Source organism: Strigops habroptila, chromosome 8 (genome assembly GCF_004027225.2).
Source record: "Strigops habroptila isolate Jane chromosome 8, bStrHab1.2.pri, whole genome shotgun sequence".
Lineage (NCBI taxonomy): Eukaryota > Metazoa > Chordata > Aves > Psittaciformes > Psittacidae > Strigops > Strigops habroptila.
The window spans coordinates 5,025,048-5,044,862 of record NC_044284.2 but is presented as its reverse complement, the minus strand read 5'-3'; the positions used below and the strand labels follow the sequence as shown (position 1 = coordinate 5,044,862).

General features: G+C 38.2%; 1 protein-coding gene across 1 annotated transcript in view; it reads right to left on the bottom strand.

Annotated features, from left to right (window-relative positions):
- RPAP2 (RNA polymerase II associated protein 2) overlaps positions 1 to 19,815 on the bottom strand; it is a 39,405-nt gene that overhangs the window by 19,420 nt on the left and 170 nt on the right. The window contains exons 2-11 of the mRNA XM_030495004.1: positions 18,739 to 18,784; positions 17,607 to 17,721; positions 16,818 to 16,916; positions 15,708 to 15,773; positions 14,405 to 14,493; positions 12,137 to 12,172; positions 10,351 to 11,287; positions 9,968 to 10,062; positions 8,299 to 8,379; positions 1,333 to 1,401 (exon numbers count right to left, since the gene is read on the bottom strand). Of these exons, the coding sequence (XP_030350864.1) occupies positions 1,333 to 1,401; positions 8,299 to 8,379; positions 9,968 to 10,062; positions 10,351 to 11,287; positions 12,137 to 12,172; positions 14,405 to 14,493; positions 15,708 to 15,773; positions 16,818 to 16,916; positions 17,607 to 17,721; positions 18,739 to 18,784 (1,633 nt within the window). The remainder of the gene's footprint in view (positions 1 to 1,332; positions 1,402 to 8,298; positions 8,380 to 9,967; positions 10,063 to 10,350; positions 11,288 to 12,136; positions 12,173 to 14,404; positions 14,494 to 15,707; positions 15,774 to 16,817; positions 16,917 to 17,606; positions 17,722 to 18,738; positions 18,785 to 19,815) is intronic.

Below are 19,815 nucleotides of genomic sequence, written 5' to 3'. Positions count from 1 at the left end.
TCTTATAGTTGATAAAAAATTCATGCCAAGGCATTCAAGTAAAGTTACTTTCTGTGTTCTGATTTAATGAATCATTTGAGCGGTATCTGGCTGGGTGACACAGATGTAAGGCTCGCTGAAGCCTGCTCTAATGCCTGCTGGTATAGTCTTCCTTGGGACAGTAAAGCCAGAACAATGTGTCAGACTGAAGTAATATCAAGGAAAGTTAAGTGCAGTACTGGGGATGCTATGAGGTTGGCCCACAACTCTTCCTGACCTGTGAATGTCTGTAAGTACTTCTCTGTCCTACAGGCTCCAGTGACCCAGGAAGCCCAAAAGCAGCAGCAGTAGTGTGGTAATAAACAGCCTCTGGAATAGAGATTTTTTACAGTCTTGGAATTCAAGCTGAAAGACATATAAAGATTGCTTGATGGCTTAACCCTACTGAAAGGCAGGGCTTGGCGCTGTGTGAAACCACCAGTGATTGCTTAAAAGGTGAACTCATGTTAAATGTTTAAAATGAATTTGTGAGAAAAGTGTCTGGTTTGTATCTTTAACTACAGAAAAGTGCATGAAAATATAAATTAAGGAAGTTACTTCATGCATATTACTACAGGTTTTATAGATCATGCCTCTGTATAGACATTCGCTGAAAGACACTGTAATAAAATCAGACTTCCCGTTAGGAAAACCCTTGGAAAGAATTTATTTCTACGTTAAGTAGAACAACGCTAAGGAGGACTTTAGGCACTGTAGTATCATAATCTTAAGCAATAAAGCTAATCCTTATAAAAATAAAATAAAGGGTCCCCATATTTCTTTCAGATATTTGGGAGTTGCTAAAAAAGCTTTCCTCTCTCAAATGAGTTTGCTAGAATATTCAAACAAACCTATTTAGAAGCAAATATGGAAATAATTTGACTTTAATTTGTGAAAATGAAATCTTTTAAGAAAATCAGAAGTAAAATGAGAAATGAAAAGTGTAACAGTTACACCAACTCCAAATAATACAATACAATCCAAATAATATGTGTCATTTTGTCCTGCTGTAACAGAGAAGAACGTCTGTCAGCAGCAAATGTGAAAGTGAAGAATACTCCTTCACCCCACCAGACCTCTGTAAAAACCCCTGAAGCTTAACTGGTTTTTAACATGACATTAAGTTTGTCCATTGTTAACTTGCTGTTGCAAGTGATTTGTCAAGAGAAAATTCAGTTCATTTACATGAAAAACCATTTCTGTTGGTTTCCCTGTTAAAGAAGTTTCCCTCCTTTCATCTGAAAATGAAATCTGTCTTGATAGGCTAACTAAGATAGATGTGTATGAGAAGGTTTGACATTAAATGGTACTTACACAGATAACAAAACAATAGCAATTAGAGTCCATTCAGGCATTTTGTGAATAATGTTTCTGTTTGTTAACCTGAAAAATAATGAGAAAAAAAAAAAATCAGAACATTTCAAAGTGAAAATAAAGAGAATTGCAACTGCTGAATTTTGATTTAAGTCTACCATTAAAAGACTTAATACACTGAATTACGACGTACCAGTAACAGCTGTACCTGAGCTATTCACAACTTTCAAGCTTCTCTCTCTCTTATCCTGTAACTGAGGAATTGCAGAATTCCCAATATGTCTCTTTTTTCTATATGAAAGTGTGATGGGGAAGACTGAACAGAAGCTAATTCTCTGAATTAGCTCACAAATAGTCCTGGCTGCTGTGAGGTCTCACCTCTCACTCACTCATTCCCACTGGGAAGTTATCAGGAACTGTATATGTGTTTATGAAAAGACAGGCCTTCTTACCCTTAGCTTCCCCCCATTGGCTCCAGATCCAGATTTGCTGTAAAATCTAATGTGGATTTTGTATGATACTGGAGAAAATCTTCCGATAATTCTTGATTTAAAAATGGAAACCCAGAATTACAACTATGCAATGGGAGCCAGTGCAGGTATAAGAGCAAGCAAAGTAGGTGTGAATCAAGAACTACATGGGTGCTCAACAAAAGTGCTGCTGCGTTTTATACCTGCTGATCCATTTGGCTGAACTTCATACTAAGATCTGCTTTAAGTCAAATGTAAACGTGACTTAAAACAACTCATGTGCGAATTGTGATGGCTGAACTTAGGCATGATTTGTAGTGTTCAAGACAAGCAATTTCATGGCAGTCACAGCTGAAAATGAAGATCTGGCTATGTGGGCACCCAAAAAGGGCAGCTGAATTCATTTTGTTCAAATACGTGGCACCGTCCTACAGAAGTACTGATGGGCAAGTGCCTCCCTGCGTTTACTTCCTGCTTGCTCTAGGCTTCTCCTGGACATAGCCTTGTATGAATTCAGATCACAAGTGAAGCTGCCCTGTCATTCATACCCACATCTACAGGCGCTGGTGAACGTGGGAGGCTGCTTAAAGTTAAAAACATGGCAACAAATTCATAACCATTTTTTTTGGTTACATTTTTGATTTCTTTGGACAAGTATCTAGTTACCAAAAAAAGTGTTAAAAAGTGGAAAAAGTATTTGTACTTCCCATTGCTAAAATTCAAGTTTTATTAACAAATTTCCCCAATTATATTTAAAAAGGTCATTAAAAATGCATTTATGATTAAGAAGCTTGATAGGATCACTCTGCATTTCCCTATTGCATAGATATTCAAAATTAACAAAACTAATTTTTATAAAGGATAGAATCATAGAATTATTTAGGTTGGAAAAGACCTTGAGGTCATCAAGTCCAATGATAGGAATGATCAAAGCAGTATTACACTAGTTTTCTTCTCAACTCTCCAAGTCTTCCAACCAAAATAGGACTCTGAAGCAATGATTACTCAAGTAGTTTCTCAAGAGCTAGAGTTTTGTTAAATAATGAAAAGACCTGTTCTGTACTACATGTACAGGAATTGTCACATCAAACTAGAACCAACAGATCCAGCCAATACAGATTATTTTTATTATCTTTGACAAGATTCATGTTTACCATTTACTATTTGAAATAGCTTAATGGCAATAGCTGGCAACAAAGCTTCCACCTGCTAAACTGTAACATTTTCTGTCTATAGAGCAAGAGACAAAACAAAGGCTGAATATCTTGACTCAGTACTCATGACAGTGATAAACATGACCAAGAAATGCCTGATGGAATCATCCTGACAGGCAATTCATATGTAACATTCCAGTTAATCTGCTATGATGAGACACAATGGAAAAGACAGCTCCAAGCCACCTGGGAAAACTCTGTCAAATAGAGAAAGCAGCTTTATTTCAATGCTCCACAAGGAGTTATTATTGATTAGAGCACAGGAAGGTGTCATTCTTGTACACAACCTGAGAGGTGCAGTTATTTGTGTCAAATTAACTCTTATTCAATGTTAGTATTGATTGGCAAGGTCTGAACACTGGTCATTGCCATCAATATGCTGTTTATGAAGGAGGTAGTCAAAAGATACAGATAACAAGCAGGATATGGCAGTATGGATCTGCTGATGTATTACTGTCACTGGCCTGGATGAACAGTCAGGCTTCCACAAGAAGCAACCTTACAGTACAACACCTGCCCTAAAACACTTGTGCACATTTCAGGCTGGTCAGACTAAAGCTTGCAACCTACAGGTGTGAAGCCTGAAATAAAAAGGAGCAGTGGAAGGGCAGTCACTTTCAAAAACAAGCTGTGTGTCAACACCAAGGCCTCTGAAGAGCAAAGCTTTCAGAAAACATGGAAGTGCAAGTCCTCTGTAAAAATGGTTCATTAATTCTTTGTCTTGCCTCCAGCCAAAACTGTTACTTCAGAACAACCCATGAAAGAGAGGTCACTAGATTTCTGTCATAAACATACAATGTGGAAATGTTAAAACTGTACAGAATTGTGTGTATGTGACTTGAGTTTTGCAGTGAAATGTTTTCTGTTAAAGAGTTGGGCTAAATTCTCCTTCACCTACTCAAAGGTGAAGGAGGCCTCTGCAGGGCAGGATGGGTAAGCCAAGAAGGTTGGATGATCCCAAATAGCTGTGTGGGTCACTTAATTGCTAGTCTGTGGGTGTTGTGGTTCACCCCCATAAAATGCATAAAAATACCATCCCAAATGACCTCCCAATAAGTGACTAGTGCCCAGGCTGCGAAGAAAGTGAACTCTGATACAAAAGCTGTAGGAATACAGGGGAGTCCAAGGTTAAAGTAACCAGTAAATAAAAAAAGTAAACCCAAAATAGAATCATAGAATGCCAGGTTGGAAGGGACCTCCATGATCATCTGCTCCAACCTTTCTTGGCAAAGCATGATCTAGGCTAGATGGCCCAGCACCCTGCCCAGCCAAAAACAATGACGGAAAAAGAGCACACACAGTTGGTTCTACTTCCTTTCCTTTAGTTGTCTTTCCATTTAACTGCTGTCAGCTGCCAATTCTGCTAGCAGAACTCTATTAGCAAATACTGACCTGATTTGTAACAGTGCCTGCTGTGGCAGCAGATTTAAGCACATCCCTAAGTGTCCTGTGCAAGAACGCGGACAGGGACCACAACAAACTTCAAGTTATGAGAAAGAAACTCAGCAACGCAGGAGCTCACCACCCTTTCCTCAGCAGGATTACATTCCCTGGGATTTCTAGGAAATAATAACAGGATAACAAGAACACTGTCCAATAGGGAACAGGAGGTATGACACCGGGATTATTATGCTAAATAGTTATCCCTTAAAAGGCCCCTAGCATCAGGTACTCTGAACAAGATGCAAGAAAATGTAACTGCTTAATATAAAACAATCTTTTAAAAGTGTATTTTTCTTTATACCTATTTATAAATTATAGTCTTGAGCATCATTTCCTTCTCTAAAAGTTCGTTTATCCTTACAATGAGAATATACTTGTCTCTGAATCTATGAGCTCCATTTTTACCATGTTGCTGTGAATTTGACTAATAGCTAGCACCAATGAGTTACTGGTACTTAATGTACATTTGCTGATAACCCATCGAGCAGGTCCATGCTTGCCATCTTTCAGTTTTGCCCAGCATGTCCGTGTTCTTACACTGGGAGAAAAAGAAAAACATGTGCCCCAATGGAGATGTGCTTTCTTTCATTTGACAGTTGATCTTTGCAGCAAAGTCAAGTCATCAGCATCTTCGCAAATGAAGCCTTTTTGTTCAGCATCCAGATCCCCAGGTATAGGCATATTTAACTTCAGTTCAAGAATGTGACCTGTTAATTTGGCTGCTTGCCTGTTCTGCAAGGCAGTAAGCTGTCTCCATGGGATCAGGACATAAAGCTGTGACTTTGGGACCTCAGCTACCCAGAATTTTTCCACAACTTGCACTAAGATGAGCAAATTAACTAACCCAAGTCAGCACAGGCAAATACTAAAGCATACTGTTTTTCTTTAGGCTTCAACTAGACCAATTTAACCACAAACCCCAGCTCCTCTACCCCCTTTAAAAGAGCAACATATTCACGTCCTGTAGTATCATTTAGTTTGATAACAACCAACAAAAATGTGCTACTATTATAACTTTAGGCTCTCTTTAAGAGAGGCTCATTTACTTGAGAAAAGATCATTAGAAAAGGACTCGAAACCCAGAATCTAAAATTCCACTCGAGTAATAAGTAAAACCTATTAGTGAGTGTATACACTAGACAACATACACACATGATGCACATTGAAAAGCCAAAAGATTGTCTTGGAAACAAGGCAAGACAAAGCTATAATAAAAAGTCTTGAACACATCTTTAGGAAAGAGCTCTATCATCTTCACTGATAGAGTTCAATATCAATTATAAGCTCCACACAAGGAACTAAAATACTTGCAATCATAAGATAAAGATGAAATTCTGTTTTCAATATGAAATATTATGTTTAAACCCCCCCCCAACAACCACACAGTAACAATAATTTAGCTTCAATTCATATATAAATAGCTGATTTTCTCTTGATCTTTGAACAAAGAGCCCTTACACACTCTGGAGAATTATTTGACATCTCAGTTTTCGTAACAAAAGCTTACAGGCACTGAGGGACTTTGTTTGGGAAGAGCTCTAACCATTCTAAAATGTCTCTTGAGATGCCTCTAGTGCGTTTCCCAGCAGTGGTGATTGAATAAAATGCTGCCCAAAGGAGGCTGACCTGCAAGCGTTCCTTTAAAAACCAATGGAGCTGAAAATTGTTGTTGCTTAGTTCACCACATGCTCTTTTACCCTTCTTCAGCTAAGCTCTACTACAGCCATGTGTTTTATCTCCTATCCTCTTTGGCAAGTTCTTCAGCCTGAAATATTTCCAGTAAAAAAAAAGCAGGAAGGAGCAGTAGCATTCATCAGTTCTCCCTTCACAGTCATTAAGCATTTTACCCACATTAATGAAGGAAGTAGCATTTAAATTTCTACACCCTGCAAATATAAACCCTGTTTAACATTTATCCCAGGCCCCCTGCCAAAGCATTTAACCTAAAAATCAGAGACCACTCATATTAAGTAAATTTAAACCTACCTACAGAACCAGAGATTCAAACCTATGCCTTCATCTTAATATCCATCAGCCAGCTTTTATCAGACCCTTCTGTATCAGAAATGTAAGAAGAAAGGGCCCAAAGGTTTTTATCGCTTTCCTATTTCCTGTATTTTTGTATTAGTTTACTATCAGTGACAATAAAACTCCATTTATTTTGAGAGAGATATGTAAAGGCACTTACAAATTCTTGTGTAGTGCCCACAATTGAACTGTTCCCTTCCCAAAATGCTGAATTACTATCCAATTTATTTGGAATCTCCACAGTAAGAGAGCCCCAAGAACTTGCTACCATTACCTTCAACTTACTTCCTAACAGAAAAGACTTAAACTCACAAAGTGGTGTCTTAGGGATCAGAAATAGATCAGGGAAGACTTTTAAAATACAATAAATTATTAGTACATGAGCCAGGAATTGGCATCAAAGTCCAAATGAATTAGATATCATTCAATGCTGTAAACCCACAGATGTATATAAATATATTTAAGTTTTTAAAAGTCCATTTTGGCTCCAAGGCTCCTCTGCTATAAATCACTTTTAAAACGTCGTATTCAGGCCACATTGTCTTTGAATAGCAAAAATTACTTGAAAAAGAGATTCTGCTTTTGAGAACCTCCAGGAATTACTACATAATAAATCATACACAAGTAGATTGAGAGAGACCAAATGGAGTTTTTCCAGTTCCATCAATACATAAGCTAAAGTGACTGTTAAGCATTTAGGCAGCAGAGCAACAAAACTACTTTAAGACACTAAGATCTTATTCAAATAGCAGTTATATATATTTATATACACACAGTATATAGATGCTGCTCCAATATACTCCAAAATATCTTCCCTGTTTTCAGTGCTGTTGTTAAACTAAAAGGTTAATCACAACTTAACAGACTTCAACTACAGAAGCAAGTTCATACACTAACAAGTCTTTTAGAGATCATGCAGAGAGCCACCAGAAAGGAAAAGAGTATCTTCCACAGCAGAAAATTGCACATTTAGATGTGTGTTTTAGTGGTGTCCTGCCAGATGTCAGATAAATCATAAGGAATCAGGTAGACACAGGTTTCTATGCACCAAAGCAAACGCCACATGAACGAGTTTTGGATAATTTACATGTAAACCTCACGCAAGTTGTGGATTTGGGGGGAAAGTTTCAAAAGTGAAAATGCACACAGAGTTAGCGTTCCTCCTTTTCCTGACAAAAATTCAAGATGCAGGACATAATCTAGGTCCAAGTTATGAGAGTTGTGTCCTACGGAAAACCTAAAATTGTTCAGAGAAGTTACCACCATACTATTTTCCCTCCTTCTTTATACCAGTGTTTCCAGATACTGTCTTTAGTGCTTCTGACTGAACCAGAAACTTCAGCTGTGGCGTGAAAGTCTCCACTAGACCTACTTCCCCTTGAAATCGGGAAGGGGACAGGTCAAACTGGACCTTCTTCCTGGCTCTAGTGGTAACAATTATGAATCACAGTAAAACCATTTAGCCTGGCTATAGGGAGCCAGAGCAAAAGAAAGTGACAGATCTCAGAAACTCACGCTTAATAGGAGGTGACGAGGTAGCAGAACCTTTAAAAGACTCACCACCATCCTCCAGAGACCACTGGCCTAGTTTTTAGAAACCTACAAATACTCCTGGTGACCTAGCCAGTGTCAGGAGCAGGGAAAGGCTTGACTTGTTAGTCCACAGGGAACGTGACATTAACTACATGAACACACAGCTAGGAAAGGGCAAATCTGCAACGGGGCCCTCTCAGTGCCCAAATCACAAATCATTCAACAGCATGTTTAATTAATCAAGCAAAAAGAATCTCTAAATAAAGACCAATACTCACCGGAAAGTTTTGACAAGATGTTTTAGCTCTGTGTAAACATCACCTGGAGGAATCTGAAGAGGGCCCAAAACTGCAGGCAGTCTAGAAGGCAAAAGACACCAGTCAATGTACACTTTCCTCTTTCTCATTTCTTCTCAAGGAGGACTTTCACCAAAGCTCAGGAAAGTTAATAAGAGACTGACTTTTGTGCAGCGGATCAGGCCAGTGATTAACATTTCAGATTCCTCTGAGTGGTATTTGGGCAATACCTTCACTTTATAATAGCTTGTTTTTAAAAATAAGAAGTTCTAATACTTCTAATAATTCACACTAATAGTGTGAATATGAAGAACAATTAGATACAGTCTTACATGCATACTCTTATTTACTTCACATTTCTGTTCTGACAAAACATTCTTACCAAAAAAAAATAAATATCAAAGTGTCTACATTATGAGGATTAGAATTCAAGGCCTCATTAATGTTCCAGATATTTATATTTATTTGGTTTAAAAATAAAAATACAAAAGGAAACTGCACGTCTAAATGATGTTTTCACAGAGGACGTATCTGCTAACTGCAGACTCACACGGATGCAACAGGAATAACATTCCACTGACAGTTGGAATCAAGATGATAGTAAGGTAATCAGAAGATATCAAAAGAAAGAAGACTACAGATTGCCTCCCTGCTTGACTGTGTGTAAAACTGATGCAGCACACAACAAACCACACATACTGTTTAACTGGTTGTCAGTATCCCCAAAAGCCGGAAATATCATGCATTGGTTTTCACATTTAGGATTAAACTTTTGCCTCTATTTACTTTTTTAATAGTTAGTATCCTCTTGCATTTGAATATCTGGTTATTTACATTTACATGCATATATGCACATGATGCATCAATACTGCCTAAGAATCAAGATTTTGATTCACCTTTCCATCACTACATGTTTTACAAAAAGTGAACACAGGGTTCTTAGGATGCTGGGCATGTTCATGTTCCCACTGACCTCATCTGCACACGCCCAGAAATCATTGCTTTATCACAATAAAGATTGCCTCTATTACTCGAGTATGACAGGACTACTGCATGACGTGAAATTTAAAACAACCAACTAAAGAAGTGGATAGTCAAGAATAAAACCTTTGAAGATAAGAAGAAAAAACTCATTCTATCTTTCTTATCCTCTACTCATCGAGTACCAGACTTTTAAGCTCAACAGAAATTTTGCTAGAAGCTGAAAATGACTGACAAACTTGTGGACAAATTTTGAAGGAGCAGAGAAACTGCTTTACCATAGAGCAGTCACCCTTGGAATCTATGTGATGGTGACACTGACAGAAAGGTCAGAGAGAGCCACCTTTCTAGCAGCATGGTTTGACTCCATGTCTGTGGCTCATCCACGCTTGTTGCAGGCAGAGAGAAACAGAATGGAGTGGTTTAGCAAAATCTAGTTTGGCTGCTAACACAAACTATAACCATAGAAAAGCCAAATACCCCTAACAACTAACATCTGCAACTGTACCACAGATGACTGTCTCAGAAATAAGTAAGTTCTTTAGGGCAGTAACAGGTTTAAGGCCACCTAGAAAAAGCCAGAATGTCCTTGCATAGTGTTTGTTACATAAAATGATGATGAATGAGCAGCAGCTTCAGCTTGACACTCACCAAAGTAAAGGATACTTACGCTTTTCTCAGTTTTTCAAGGACAATTCTCTTTCTAATCTGCATTTGTGCATTTGAATCAACAAGTGGGAAGGCGAGATCTTCCTGTTGATCATCCTGTATCAGAGAAAAAACTTTTAACAGCTATAATCTAGTATTTCAAAGTCAATACACCAAAATAGTCACAGCTTACCAATAAATGTTTAAACATAAGAAAACTCTTATCCCTGAATGGAAAAAACCCAAACACAAAAAAGAAAAAACAATAAAAAAAACCTTATTGTACAGAAGCTTGCTTAATCTGACCCAACGTACAGTGTGCTGACCTACTTTTCCCTTTCCCTATGCTACTTATCCACTTAGGGCGACAGGAACCAACTCCACACTATTCCACTGAACACTTACTTCATCTTTGCTTGGACGTTCCTCTGCTTGTGCACTTGTCACCGCCTCTTCAGCCAAGATGCACTTTCCTTTATAGAACTCTTTTACTCGGAGTTCTAGGAACTCTGTTTCTTCTTTTAACTTTTCATAACTAGGCACTGGCTTAACTATTCCACCCGGGCCTGTGAAAGGTAAAGAATAGTTCAAACTGTTTTCAGACTCCCCTACAGTGCCAGTGTTAAGATCCTCAGCTGTATCTAAGTCATCCTCATCAAGTTCTTCATTCTCCTGATTGGCAGATACTACACTCTTTGAAGAACACAAAGAAGTGTAGTTTGGGCCATAGAGAAATTTTAAAGTTTCCTCAGTTCTCCATTCTGTAAGTGTTTGCTTAAGCACTTGTAATAAACTGCCCTTGGAATTAACTGGATGCCTCAGATCAGGTGCTCTATGTTCTTTTGAGGTAGCTAGTGTTCTTTTAAGATGTTCTGCCCCTCTTTTGCTTACACCTAGATAAACTATCTGTGAACCACAGGTATTTTCACAGTCTGCTGAAGCACTTGGTTTCCCTGGAGCAGCACTTGTTGAAGGTGTTGCAGTTACTTCACTATGATCAGAGCAGGCATGCTTTTCTTCCTGAGCATCTAATTTACAATTAGATAGTCGCTCAGTGGCTTCTACCACATTTGAGTCTTCAGTTTTAGGGCTGGAAAAGACTTTCTGAGCGGGCTTCTTTTTGAGGATGCTGTTTCTGTGCAAATGCTGTGCAAAACTGGCTGAACTTGACTGACTTCCTGGTAGGACAGAAGAAACAAATTCTTGTTCAGTATCACTACTGCTGTCACTGGCTTTGTCTTGAGAAGTAGATTCACATGGATTTGAAGATATCCTGAGATTTTCAATGTCAGATGCTTTAATTACTTCATCACGTATTTTCACCTCTTCTCCAGACTGTCCACTGTAACAGAAAACACAAGCCATCAATGAAACCAGAAAGGATGTTACCTCTTCTCATTCTTGTATTAGATAAATAAAGTATTTTCCTCTTATAGCAGAAGAGAAGCTTTAAGAATCATATCTGCTCTTCTAAAAGCCTTCTTACATTCAAGAGTTGTGATGTTCTGCAATCAAGATGACAAATATTGACCATTTAGAGAAGCAAGTTCTCAGTTGCTTATTGGCACTTAGAAAAGGAACAGTAAACAAGGTATTACTGAAGACAATAGAATAATGTCAGACTTAACATGATGAATACTGCAATTCTAAAATGAAGATGGGTGTCTTAACATATACAGGAATCTATATACTACCCTAAAATCAGGGGGACAAGCAGAGCTGGTTTTAGCATATATAAGTTTGCCACCTAATGGCCATGTGTTGCAAAAGAAAGCAAACAAAAAATCACAATACACAGCAAGGTACAGAGAGATGACAGAGTAGCATGATTTCATTTTAGCTGATAAGGATGTTTTAGAGTAAGTACAGAAGCTTTCATCACATATAATTGGTACCATTTTCTTTATGAAGAATAGATGGTATAAAATATGCAAAATACAAACAGTGGATTTGTTTCAGATTTCAACAGGCTCAATTAAGACACATAGGCCAAGGAGCAGCTGTACACTAAATCATACAGATCAAATATGCTGGTTTAGAACCACAAAGCAAAAAAAACCCCACCTTTGTGTAGGTTCTAATAAGGTCTTTTGTATAACACAGGAAATCAAAGATTCCCCTTTCACCTGATATGATGTTAATATTTCTAACTAGAAGTGCCTATAACAGAAAAAATTATTGTTCAGTGTACCTCTGTCCCTTCTTCAGCAGCTCTATGTCTGGTGGTCTGCAAAAAGAAGACACAGAATTAAGATTTTCCTGCTACATCAATGCTCTTTAAATAAAGATGGAATAATACATAGTTGAAGTTGGAAGGGATATCCAAGGATCTTCTAGTCCAACACTCTCTGTTCAAAGCAGGGTTAGTGAGAGCAGGTTTATACATAAGTGTTCACAGAGCATGACCCGTGCCTGCAGCACGACGCTGTTACATTAAACAACATTTAACAGAACCAGCAAGTCACACAAATGTTAGTCAGAAAGGACCTCTGGAAGTCTCTAGTCTGACCTCTGCAATTGTCATCAGCACTAGATCAGGTCAGCCACAAATTCATGAAGTTTAAATCTTGAAAACCTCCAAAGATGGAGATTCCGAAACACTGCCGAGTATCCCATTTACTCCACCATAACCTTGTTGCAGTTTTTCCCCTGATGTCCAGCCTGAACCATCCATGCAGTAATTTGGGGCCATCACCCCTTTCTAAGTTTTCTGCCACCAACCAAGAATAGTTTGGCTCTGTAATCTTTGTAACTTTTCTTCAAGTAGTTGTAGACTGCTTTCAGATCACCCTTTGGTCTCTTCAACAAAGTAAACATGCCAAGATCCTGATAGGTCACAAACTCCTAGAGTAAAAACAATCCTGGGCCATTTACCGGAAAATGCTCCAAATTAATGCAAAAGAAGATGACTATTCAGGGTATCTTTATTTAAAATTTTACTTTGCAAAAATTAGGCTACCAGGTTATAATGTTTTAAGAACATAGAGTTTGAAGGTTTCCAGAAACTCTAAAAAATACTACTAAACCAATTCTGATGGGTTTCTTTCCAAAGCTCTACTTGCAGCTAATCTGCTTCAACTCAGTTATGAGGCAGCATCACAATGCTATTCATTTTAGCCAATACTAAATGTTGAAATCCTCATCTGCTTGACCTACAAATGAAAAAAAGCCTTTTAAGCATGCACTAAATGCAAGTCAATGCACTAACACTTCTCAGCATATAAAAACCCCCATAGGCTTAAAAAGATGAAAGCTCCACCACTCATACGAATAAATTGAGTTTGGAAACGAAAGGTGATAACATAAAATTATTTAAATTATTATATATCAATCTTCTTCAGAGTTTGAAGTGCAAGTTGCAGCCTTCTCTGTCAAAAGAATTTCAGATATCCTAATGTGCAGATGTGTACCAGCGTGTGCATGTCTGTGATTGTGCAAACAGATATACTTAGCCATGAACTATCTGGGGTTTTGTTTGTTGTTTGGAAATACCTCCTTCCCCCCAGCATGATTAACTCTGTCAGGCATATCAGAACTATAAATTTTCAATGTTAAGAATAAAAGGAGATTTCAGAAATACTTTCTTTAAAGACAGAAAAATAAAAGCACAAAAATACTGGTAAACTTACCTAAACATTTAATGAAGAGACTAGTTTTACCTACTAGAATCCCTCAGATCAGCTCAGGCTGCTCTAAACCTATTCTCTCATTGATCAGATACTGATTCAGATGACTGATCTGAACTGTAAAAACAAGCTCAAACATACAATTTTAGCTAGTTTCTTTTGTTGAAAACGAGGAGACTATCAAAATTAGTGTCTTAGAGAACAAAAGCTGAATAAATTCAACTGAACATTCTCTAGGCAAGCATTTTTTGTTTAACAGTGACACCCATTGGCTCAATTCATTATTTGCAAGCCTATGTTTCCTAAGCTGGGTACGTGGACAACATCATGCTGTTCCAACATGTGTATTGAAGTAACAACAGGAAATAGGGAATTTGAAGTTTAGACAGGATAAAGAACCTCTTCATGTTATAGTCTGCTCTGATGTGCAAGCATTTACACTTTAACCTTCAGACCAATGCCAAGTGCTATGCTAAAATTAGAAAATCTCTTGTAACAGGATAAGATGAATTCAGGCATTATATGGTTTGGAAAAATCCAGTCCCAGTCAGCACATTCTAAAGCTCACAGGAGTTGAAAGTTATGACTAGTTTACCCTCTAAACTAACATGGTCATGTCTACTAAGTAGTCATCAGTAGCACTGAGTCATGTCACTTATTGTAATCAATATGGCAACAACACCTTAAAAATCAACACCATGCTAAGCTGTTAACATCAGCTACTTCTACCTCAGCCCAACCACTTGTGTGCACTGCAGCCAATGAGCATTGCAGCTTGGTCAGAGAAAATGATATTCTCAAAAGGAGCAATGGATGTATAAGGTTATACTTACTTTTCTTCTTCTCGCATCCATACTGGACTTTGGGAAATCTGAGCTTCAAAATATTTGGATGCTTTATAGCAAAAGTTGCTGCAAAAGCACTGGAAACAGGAGAAAGCAAGAAAACATGACTAAAGATAACTTCAGTATTCGTAGAAAGATACAAAAGTCATTGTTTTTTATGCCTGTAAAATTAAGTATCAATTCACATTTCTTTTTAAGCCTCTGACCAGGTTTTTAATTCACCTGAGAAACCAAATCTATCAAATAGGCCTACCCCATTCCCCACAAGCCACTTTTAGCTGCTTCTTTTTTCCCCGCTTTTCTGCTTTCTGCACATTTATTACATACTGAGAAGCAAAACAGTGTTGAAGTGTACATGACAACAATTAAAAAAGCACCCAAACCTGTTCAAAAAACAATTCCTAATCCAACAAGATGGTCATACAGCTTAAAAACAATGCAATTAAATTCAGGTATTTAATAATGAAAATTTTGGTTAGCAACAGAACTTGGGTATTTTGCAATACTCAGAAAAATATCTAAAGTCTTGCAGCATCTTTGAAAAATAAACTTGCACACTTGCATCAGGGAATAAGACAAAACATTCCACTTCTTGGAGTCTTGCCTGGTAGCTTGAAAAAACAATTCCCACAATTTTGCGTATCCCAGAGTTGTAAGCAGAGGAAAGGAATGTATACTAGTGACACTGAAGAAATTTCTTCTGGAACTAGAAACATTTCTCCTACAATTCAGTGTCTAAGTACATAGAGGTGACTGTGTATCCTGTGAGCAGGCAAAGACGACTTTTATGTAACCATGCATGAATTTGCTTCAAGAAAGAGACACACTTTGTGAAGACAGGTTTTATGTTGAAAAGTCCTCAAATAAGAACCCTAAAGGTAGTCGCACTAAGGAATGCATGAGACGGAACTTGTATCACACCATTGCAAACCAGTGAATGAGAAGGATGTGCACTTTGGCCCTACTAAAGCTCATTGATTATACTGGAGCAAAACAGAGAACACTTCTTCACAAATGTCTTTAACTGATCAGCTGCAGCACATTCAAACCAAGTAAAAATTTCCATTTTATGTTTAAACTTAGAAAACATGGGGTTTTGTCTTTCCAAAGAGAACATCTAGAAATTGAAATACATGAAAAACTTCATATTCTAACAGTTCATAAAAATTATTTTTCTAAGAACCACACACACTGGCTCCAAACCAAGCCACTATAAGAATGCTGTTACAAAATGCATTTCTAATGCTGAAACAATATTAAATATATTTTAGAAGTAGATTTGTTTCCATACCTTTCTTTCAGTGATGTCATAAACTCTGTTTGTTTTTGTTGAAATTCTGTACTTCTGTTTCAGCACCTAAAACAATATGCTTTCATCAGCAAGACTGCTGCTTCCCTCATGACATTGCAGAAAACTTCATTCCCAAGTCATCCATTTTAATGTATAACAGGTTCTGTTTTAATTGAATTGCATATTACAACCACTTTTTCCTCTCAGTTCTTTTGATATCGTACCTTCTCAGATGTTAAGACTCTCATAATCACAGAATTGTTAGGGTTGGAATGACAATTTATCTTTAATCATTTACATCTCCCCATCAGTAGAGGACAACTTCAGATCTACAAGAAAGCCAGCACTGCACACAAAACAATGGAGCTGCCATGGTACAAAATTTACTCGTGTAAGTGTCGAGCAATTACAGACAGGTTCTTCTTTAATCCATACCTATTTATACACACATGAGACTGTACTATCAGAGACCGCCACCACTACCCAGACAAACCCAAAGGGGAACTTAAAATGTAATGCAGTTTCTAAGTGAACTTCTGTGAGGACATAAAAAAATCCAAACCAGTAAGATCTTTCGTACTTGAGTAAGTTTTTTTCAGAGCATCAGGTGTACCACAACTGGTATTTCATCCCAGGCTATGTAACTGGACTCTTGAGTTTTGCCTGAGCTCTGACTTACTATACCTAAATAAGTGTGACTATGATTCTGACACAGGAAATGTACATTTTTAGAGCAGATGTATATACGTTCACATAGTAATATCCCTGCATTTTATTATTTTTTCACTTCAATCCTTCTCACATATGTGGTTACACTTAAGGAACAAAATTAGAAAGTTTCTGCATGCACAAAGGAAGGCCATGAAGCCATACCTCATTCATCTTCATTACTATCAAAGTAGATGCTAACTGATTCAGTCATAAACTAATGGTTGTCAGTTGATCAAATGTTACCTCTTACTTCAAAAGGATTATACTGAAAGGGAATATGATGCCTGGCCCATTACTTGACAGTTTAATATTGTCAGTTGAAAATTAACAAGAAAGTGCACGAGAATAAAAATTGTGAAGAGATTCTTACGATAACAGCATTAAGAAAAAGCAACTTACATTTTCCAGTTTATTTTGACATAGAGGATAACCACATAGTTTGATGATAGACCGTTCATCAACAATGTCTTTATAGTGAGATGGAGTAATACATTTTCCCTAAAATGACAAGAAAACAGTTCAACAACAGATACTGGAAAATCTGCCACTTTCTGTATTCAAAACATCTTCTAAGCAAATAAATATTTTTAATTTTGTAACAGTTACCTAGAAAGTTTAACAAACAACATTTAGAACCTATACAGTAAAAAGATAACAGGATAAACAGGGAAAGAAGACAGACATGGGCACTCCTTACATATACAAGATCTTCATAATTTTGCCTCTAGCGTGGCACCTACTTCAATAATTTACCTCTATTTACTTTTTATTTTTTTTTACACCTATTTACAACCTTAACAGAAGTAATCAGCATACCACTCCAGCAAAACTGTGCTGCTTGATAAGCTGTGGTGCATTACAGGGACTTTGTTTAAATTCACGCATGAGGTGATATAGACCTAAATTTTTAATCTATCAGTCCAGAATCAGAGAGGCATAAACAAAGGCTGTGGTAATAAAGTGAGGATTAGTAAATGTATACAGTCCTGCAAAACTAGGGCAAGTTTTCACCACAGAGCCCTTGAAAATAAGGCAATCACCAGTAGCAGAACCTTGAAAATAAGGCAATCATCATCAGAGCTGATGAGAGAGGGAATAAATGGTTTGTCTATTTTAAACTTCCAAATACTTAAATAAATAAATTTGAACACCAAGATACAGAACAGTATGAAAACTTGCAACACCTACAGAATTCAGGAGGAACTCTTCAGTAATGTTCTCTTCCAGGAGTTGTTCAACAATATTCAATGCTTTTTTCTCAAATTCAATCTTCTTTCTTACAGCAGCCTCCAGAGCTGCTCTCCTGTAACAGAACAGACACCAAATGACACAGAAGGCAGACTTCATAAACAATTCTCCCACCATATCTTTATCTTTTTTTCTGAAATACAGTAGCTTATGTTTTTTCTGCATCACACCATGTTGGGGAAACAAAACAAAAGTACAAAGCAATGGACTAGTAATTCTGGAGTAACCACAAAAGAGTTTCCAACCTCGGTTTGCTTTATTTCCACCCTGGTCAGGAAAAGTATTGACTCTTTTTGCACTGCAATCCTTCCATACAAGTTTCCACAACTCTTCTTGCAGGAGAGGGAAACACAGGACTGGCTGCACAAAGAGCCTGGGATGAACAATTTAGGGAGTGTTGCCAGGAGAATGGGAGCTGGATGAGACATGAAGAGCAGGAAGAAGAAAGGACTGGGAGAAGACTAAGTGTGAGGGTACAAAGCAAAGGAAGGAATAAATCAAATAAATCCCACTACAGTAGGTTTCCTGAGTGCTCCTGAGCCTTGCCACTATTCTGTTGCCAGCAAATACCCAGCAAACAACCATCTCTGCCCCATCTCCATTTGGCAGTGCTTTCTACAGAGGCTGTCAATGGACAGTCATTCTGCTGCCTTAACCATCAGAGGTCTATACTGGAAGTCTAGCTCTGTTACAGAACCAGGTGAATATTCAGGTAAACATCCATGGCAAAAAGTGTTTTTTCCTCTCAATTTTGGTTTTAAAGTGAATAATGAAAAACAGCAGGTATGCAGAGAAGTTAAGATGGCAAAAAGCAAGCACTACAGACTGAGGAAATACAACTGTGGAGATCAGATTCATAAACTATTAGCATATTATCCAAGGCACATATGTGTATCCTGTTAGAAGTTACACAGCATCATTCCAAACAAGCCTGCATGATGCTGATGCTGGCAATCTCCTGAAGTTAGCCATGGTACTCCAAGAAAGCAAAAAACCACATGAGGCAGAGAATGAGATTTCAAAGTAGGGCAAACCAACATGAATGCTATGAATTATTAGTTAGAACTTCTACCTTTGAGCAGCGTCTTCATTCTTCAGAGCATCTGGATTCTTATTTCCTAGAAATCAAATATATGAATGTAGAAATACAGAAATTAGTGTACTTTCTTCCCTTAACAGTGGAAAAATCACAGAATCTGAAAAATATTAAACCTCTAAACAGTAAGAATAATCAAGAGAATTGCTTAGAAACTTGCTTTTAGTGGCTGAGAGTGACCTCAGCAAGCTAGTAATCATTCAGCAACCAGTTGGACATGCTTCTTGTAAGTGTGAGGACAGAGGACAGACAGGCCCAACTCTCTCCAAACTCTTACTCATCATGTTCTGTATAGTCAGAAAGCTTAAGGAAGGGTAATTCTGACAATAATTTTGTGCCAATCACACTCCCCCTGGTTCTCCAGTAGCCTCCACGGGCTACCCCTGACCTGGCTACTGGGGGACTGGGGCAGCAGCTCCCTTAAGACAAGGGACACAGTGAGAGAAAAAATCATAGAATAGTTTGGGTTGGAAAAGACCTTCATAGCTCATCCAGTCCAACCCCCTTGCAAGGAGCAGGGACATATTCAACTAGACCACGTTGCTCAGAACCACATCCAGCCTGGCCTTGAACGTCTCCAGGGATGGGGCATCCACCACCTCTCTGGGCAGCCTGTGCCAGGGTTTTACCACCCTCATTGTAAACAATTTCTTCCTCACACCCAGCCTAAATCTCCCCTCTTTTAGTTTAAAACCATCACCCCTCATCCTATTGCAACAGGCGCTGCTAAAAAGTCTCTCCCCATCTTTATAGACTCCTTTTAAGAACCGAAAGGCCACAGTAAGTCTCTCCGGAGCCTTCTCCAAGCTGAACAACCCCAGCTCTCTCAGCCTTTCCTCACAGAAGTACTCCAGACCTCTAATCACTCTTGTGCCCCTCCTATGGACCCCTCTCCTACAAGTCCACGTCTATTACTATACTGAGGACCCCAGAGCTGGACGCAGCACTCCAGGTAGGGTCCCAAACGGACTGTTTTCCTCAGAACAAGCCGCTTTCTGACCGGTTGCAACACGGCTGTCCCCCGCTGCGCACCGGGCCGCCTCAGCCCGCCGC